Source organism: Pocillopora damicornis, chromosome 7, assembly GCF_964200805.1.
Source record: "Pocillopora damicornis chromosome 7, jaPocDami1.2, whole genome shotgun sequence".
In the NCBI taxonomy this organism is placed as follows: Eukaryota; Metazoa; Cnidaria; class Anthozoa; order Scleractinia; family Pocilloporidae; genus Pocillopora; species Pocillopora damicornis.
The window spans coordinates 11,207,501-11,214,464 of NC_142676.1; the positions used below are offsets into that span (position 1 = coordinate 11,207,501).

At 37.8% G+C, this 6,964-nt stretch overlaps 1 protein-coding gene across 1 annotated transcript; it reads right to left on the reverse strand.

Moving 5' to 3' along the window:
• Nucleotides 1-4,157: 4,157 nt before the first annotated feature.
• LOC149042562 (putative skeletal organic matrix protein 5) lies at nt 4,158-6,627 on the reverse strand. The gene is made up of 2 exons (XM_089213119.1): nt 6,234-6,627; nt 4,158-5,327 (listed from the first exon to the last, which is right to left on the reverse strand). Exons 1-2 carry the CDS (start codon nt 6,294-6,296, stop codon nt 4,809-4,811), a joined length of 582 nt encoding a protein of 193 aa, XP_089069245.1. The 5' UTR covers nt 6,297-6,627; the 3' UTR covers nt 4,158-4,808.
• Nucleotides 6,628-6,964: the final 337 nt, after the last annotated feature.

A 6,964-nucleotide genomic window follows, 5' to 3' on the forward strand; every position in this document is an offset into this window, starting at 1 on the left:
ACTGGATCATAGACAGAGTGGTCCAAGATTATTGGGTCTCAAATTCTGAGATAATAGTAAGTAAGACAAAATTTGGCTCAGTTTCCAGTGAACTTTCTGTACACTACGGTCATACACGATGAAGTCTAAGGCTCAATATGACAGCTTGTGGCTTCCATGGGCGACTTTCAGCAATAAATACAGACATTTTTTAACGCATCTTTATGATACATTCAATTTCAACAATCTCTGATACCAGTTGGTAGGATCGGTTAAAACTGTTGACTAAATAACGAGGGAAAACCTATTACAATTTAAATTAAACTAAATACGCTAAAACTTAATACAGTTAGGAAAATTACAACGAAAATAATGATGAAGCCTAAAAAGTACCAAAACTTACATTTGTTGCGAGACTGAAGAAATAGAGCTGAGTTACTGCCAAACGGCGAAGAGGCTGCACTTAGTGCCATACGATAAAATATGATTGCAAGAAATATAATATGAAATATGATCGGAAGCGGAATTATTGAGTAAAACTAACAGTCTCAATGAACAGTACGTTCTAAATACATGCTACGTTACGCAACATTACATTGCATAGCGCACGCAAAAATTTTTACTGTAATCAGTGTCGTTGTATAAAAATGATAGACTAAAGAAAAAGACGTTTGTGATCTACACAACTTATGAAACCTTTACAGAGGCCAATTTACCTCAGCAACTCAGTTGATTAGACTAAATTATCTTGTAATACCCTCCATTGGCGCAGTGCCACAGCTTCTTTTATGAGAAATTTACCCCCTCTGTTCATACGTGCAAAGCCTCTCACTTGGCAGTATCACAGCAGATTAAATGTCATCATCTGCACTACACTGAAAATGCAGGACAGTATTAGCTGCAGTTGTGTAGTTTTTCTCAAATGTGCTTTGTACTTGTAGACTCCTAATAATTATTGTTTTTTAATCAACGAAAACCAGGAAATATAACAGCTATTAAAAAGTTTTAAGCTTGCGTCGTTTTTTACCAAATTTTGGTTTAGACAAATTTAAAAGTCAAATTAGTCAAAAAATGTCTTAACTTCTTATCTTTTAGGCTTTTCAGGTATGCCGTCAAATATTCAGCGATAGAAAGACTAAGCACCACTGTCGTGCCTGTGGAGGTGGGGTCTGTGATGCATGTTCAACAAATAAGAAACCCATACCAGAACGAGGCTGGGGTTAGGAACCAGTGACAGTGCGTGACCGCTGTTTTGGAAAAACGTCAACTATGGAGGCTCAGTCTAAACCCACATGAGACCTAAAGTAAGGTTGTCGTTTGAAATGAATTAATACTAAAACGCTAATCCAGAACTTTAACTCCCAGAAGTGATTAACATTTAACTTCTCTCTATGATATCCATACATTATCAAGCAAACAGGTAACAAGAGTAATCAAACTTGTCAGCCAGATGTTTGTATCTTGATCTACCACCAAACTCTTGTAATTAGTTTAGAGAGAAATGTGTGGCAGATAGAGGGGAGAATTAACAATTAGGTCGTGAGTTAAAGGGTTGAGCTTGGTTGTGATTTCTCTTCAATAATAAATACATATTTCGTGCTCTTTTAAACAGTGATTTATTGGATGCTCTAGAAGAGGAAACTCCTCAAGAAATTGTGCACCCTGAAGATGACCACAGTCTGTATTCTGAAAACCCTTTTGAACCAGTAGCTGCCCGAAAAGTAACAGAGGTTGTCCAGTCCACGGTGGGTGTTTTAAAAACAGCCACTGTTTACCCTAAGGGGTTCACCACAGATGCAGCAAGGCCAAGATACTAGGTACCAGACTCCCAAATTTTAGCCTGTAACTGTTGCCAAACTGAATTCAAGGGAAGTGATACCAAACATCATTGCCGAGCCTGCGGTATGGGTGTCTGTAGCAACTGTTCAAAAAGTAGGAGACCTGTCGCTTTAAGAGGTTGGGATCACCCAGTCAGAGTTTGTGACCAGTGTGCTGCTAAAAAAGGACAGCTTTAGGGTCAATTTGTTTTCAGTGAGAAGCCAGCCATGAGAAACTTCCAGCTTATTGGCCCTTTATGATCAAGTTTTTATTAATACTGCAACCTTATGAGGTTTAAATCAAACTTACTACTTCATGGCCTTGCGTGGAGATGGAGAACATAATCATTGGCTGTGAGACCAAGTCTGATTTAAGTCCATGGCATCCTTTGCTTGAGGCCTTTTAAACCAAAACTAGAGTCTTTTGAGGGCTTATTACTCAAAAGAAATAAAAACCAACAATAAGGTTATCACAGGGTCCTGGCAGACCTAAGAATAATAACCCAAAAAGGCAATGGACTCTTAAACTGAACACATGCAAACTGTCCGATATGCAGGAAAATGTTCACGATCAGGTCTTGATTGGTTTTTTAAACTACTGCATTTGATTGATTGAGAGGGTTTCCAGAGTTCTATAGACCATTCATTAAGTGAAGCAAAGTAAAACCGGAGCAATGCTGGTTTAATTTGGATTCTAGAAAATCCTACATTATCCTATTCACCTTTGCTATCTTAGGAGAGATCAAATGAGTAATTTCTCTTAACAGAATCAATAAATCTATAAACCAAAAGGTGATGAGAGTAAAGAAAATTATCAACCTTATGATAAAGCGATCTTTGATTTACTACCACCTTCTCAGAACTAACAATGAAAGAAATGTATAGCGGATGGTAAGGAGAACTTACACTGCAATTCAGGGAGTATAAGGGTATATGGGACCTACAGTAGTAGGTTCTTAGAACGTTTTGAAAATGCTATGCCTGAATGTTGGAAGAGGCTACTGCTAATTTTACTGTACAATAGTTATACTTTTAAGAAATAATACTACAGGTGTGAGATATTATAATTCAAAATAACTAAATCCAACATTTCTCTCCTTGTAAAAAGTTTGGGTGAAATTTTTTCCATGTATATTTCCATGTTTGTATTTCTTTTGAGCATTTTCTTTAGTAGGTTTATTTCTAACTTTTGTTAGCTAAAATTGATGATAAACATTTTTCAGGCTGTTCTGTGCTAAACTTTCTTTGGGATTTTCCCTAGTTTCCAGGCTACTTCAATTTATACACGTTAAGCTACTGACAAAACAGTACATAGGACCATTGTGACTGTTCTCACAAAATAAACTGGCTGAGAAATAGAAATCATGTGAAATCTAACATCAGCTCATCAGTAAAAGAGCTGTTCCTTGGAGTTTTCCTGTACTCTGCCTTCAACTCCCATTGGGTGTGATGCCAATCTATTTCAAGGTTAACCCTTTCCGCTCTAAAATCAGTATGCATATTCTCCACACTGTTCCCCTTGTTTTCCTGGGAACTGAGGAGGAGAATTGGTTTAACAATCCAGAGCTTTAGTCGGTGACCAATTCCTTGACTTGGGTGACCTTAATGTTTGATCCAGGGGTGATATTGTAAGAGAAATTAGATGCTTGTCACTCTCAGGAGTCAAAGGTTTAATAAGTGTTTGTTTAGCAATTTTTAATTGTTTAATTCTTGTAGAGGACAATGGATTCTGAGAATAGGAAGGGAAAGGCTTTGAGCTTTTCAGTGGATGGGAGGGATGTCAAAAACCAAAATAAAAGAAATTACAACAGCCTATTGGAATATAAGAAAACATCACATGGGGCCAATTGAAATTTCAAAGCTACCACAAGCAAACTGCCTAGGGGCTGAAATAGATGAGACATGTAATTGGTTCAGAGAGCAGTGCAGGTTTTTCAGCTGGAGAAAAATCAGGGGAGGAGAAAAGTCACCCGTCTTAATGTCAAAATTGGAAAATGTGTGCTGACCTCGTACTGAGTTATAGGCAAAACAAAATAATATGAGGGTTTGCAGCGATTTTTTCTTTCATTTTAGAGATCCCGAAGCACCATTTATTGGTCAGACAGGTGCCGTATCATAAATTTAGTTTGAAATGTTTATGTCTCCGGGAGAAAACTAAAGTGAAAAAAGTGAAAGCAATAAAAAGAGAATTGTATGTGGCTTTCATTTCGAAGAATATCATTTCAAGAGAGAGTCTGACCGTGAGGGAGGGAAAATGGTGACTAGCAACGGGAGATAAGGCTCTGAGAATCAGTAGGAGATTTGCAACGAAAGGGTAAACAAACTGGGAGAGAGGAAAGAGCTTAGAAAAGAGGGCAGCTATGTAAAACGGGCGTTGTGGTGGAGAGACAAGATTAGTAATGGAAGATTGTTACATCTGAGCAGCAAGTCTAAGGTAGTTATCAGATAAGTGCCCCGCCCGAACTTAGTTGAGCTGATAAGTCCAGAACTGTGCAACTACATCTCACTGAAGGCAACGAAAGATAAAACTGCAACAAACTAGTCTATTTTATTGAAGTATTGTTTCAATTTCATTTAGGCCAGAAAGCGTAGCTGTTCCTTTCCTTTAAGGATTATAGTGATACACATAACAATCCAAACGCATTGGGAGAGATTTTGACCCGTCCACCTCTTCCTCAAAAGATACACCTGAAATTTTAGGATAATATTGGAAAACATTATTGGCCACTAATAATTTCTACGACAAAGTAAGCGAGTTGGACACCTCTGTTATCAGAATATTTGAATGCTGTTTGACATGCCGTTTTACATGAGAGAATTTTCAACTTGGTATCTCAAATTTTCCTTTGTATGCTTAGTAGAAAGAATGGCTAGAGGTTGATCCAGGGTAAAAACCAAAGTTATACACGGACATAAGTCCCTATCCGAGGGGTTGCGCTTGAAACAGGAAAAATATGTACAATGACTATTAGACATATTATAAGTTTTTTTTTTGCGAAAACTGAGTCATATTTATTGCACCAAGATGTATCCCATGGCTTTGATGTGTTTGTCTCCATTATCTGGAGAAACATCGGCCTCGTTACCGCACGTGTTTAAATTGCCAGGTCTCCCTGCTGTGCCAAATCCGATCCTTGAGTTGCACGAGTCACACTCATCCTCGTTGTTACTAACAATACCAATTCTGGCTTTAGAATATCCACTCCAACTACAAACGACATTGAACCCTTCTTTGTTGCAGTTGTACTGTAATGAGCCTTTGGAACCAATCAACTCTTTCCACTTCTCACGGCCCAGTGAGGTGGCGCGGTATTGGCCATCAGCAATCAGTGAGTGCAGAGAGTCAGCATGCTTGTGGATGACAATGAACCTGAGCTTTTGGTGGATCTTCATACCGAGACAGATCTTGGAGAAGGATGTGTTCCAGTAGGTGGGTAGCTTTGATTCCTGTCTGTCGAACCCAGTCTCCCCTCCGGGAAGATTGTATCCTTGATTATTTATCCAGTAATGTTCATTATAATGGAATGTGGTCTGAAATATAAGAGCAATTAATTTTTTTATTTACTCCGAATTAATGGATATTTGCTGTCGAATTCCTGTCGTGTATCTGCATTTATTGATCCATTACTCATTTGTTTTACCGTTGAATTGACCTTGGTGTTTACGGCATCGTGTCGTGAAGACTAAGGTCATTTTTTTTCCAACACGGACCTTGCACCGTAGATCAGTGCATGACATACTTATCTAGTTATAAGGCGTTCTGATGATTTTTCATTTGCCCGCCAATCAAGAGGCATTGACATGATAATAATTTGTGAAGTGAATGAAGGATGATAGACGTTGCTATTCCTTAAAGAAATTCTTATTTCTTTTTAGATATAACAAAAACAAATTGGAGTTTGTTTGTGTCGCGATAAAAGTAACCTGATCCCCCGATAAGACTCTGTGATATTTCTATGATCCATGATTCCTCCTCATTGGCAAGTTGGTCGGCCCTAAATGTTCTATAGTCCTCCAAGAATCCTCCTCTGCCTATCCCCCTTCCCCTCGCTGTGTAGGGGATGAGCAATGACAGCTCTTTAAATCAGTGTGATATCTACATATCCATTAACTAGCGTGGAACTTCAACTCAGATACGATATATTCTTTGTTCCGAGCAGCTTTTAACCGAATTATGATCTTAGTGATGTGTATTTCTTATCTAGCTGTTACATGATATTAAAGAAAAATATGTTAGCATATATTTATGCATTCTTTTTCATTCTTTTTCAACAGTCACTACACACAATAAGTCTTGAACGAGGTCTGTTCTTCATGTATTACCTTCTCGATGAAACACAAGAGGCATACATAAGTTACATGCACGTTTTTAACTTGCAATGTTTTGAAAGAGAGCGGGTTTATACAGGAAATGAATTTTTTAATGAAAGTATGGACCTTTCTGCCGTCAATCTTCATGACTGGCGTCCATCCTCCATCTCCACACCCAAAATTTCCCATGTGACAGAAAACGGACGATGGTTGGGAGTCAACAAGAAGGGTAACCACATCACTCACATTGGATCTTTTGAATCAAAATTTAAAAAAAAAGAAATACAACAAGTAATGAAAACAATGATGGTGAAATAAGGCTTGAGCTTATAAAAATAATTATCATAGCTACAACGGTGGCAATGAAAATGACAATGGGAAAGAAAGTGAGTGATAACAATAATAATAATTCAACAAATAAGCTAATGAAAAGTTGATCCTTCAGACGTCAATATCTGCGGAACATAAACACCAGCCTTGATAACAAGAATGCTTGGTTATTTGTCCTGTAATCCCGCCGGTGTGCGAGTGCAAAGGATATTTTTCACTTCTTCTGTGATGACAGTAATGCACTCTATTGAAATGAATCAAGGTTTAAAGGAGGACTTTCTTCGCATATAGAATTTGGTTTGAAAATTGGGCTATATTCGGTGAAGTGATGGGCTTAACCAATATGCGGGCAAGCGCGAAATTTAATGTACTATGAAAATAATATCGAAAATCAAATCTACTTGCATCTACGAATTTCTTTACACGAGGAAGCTCCTGCAAGAAGTTTAAAAATACCTTTGATTAGAAGAAATTGTAAACTTGTTTAGCTACATCATCAATCATGGGAAACTATACTGACTGGGTAA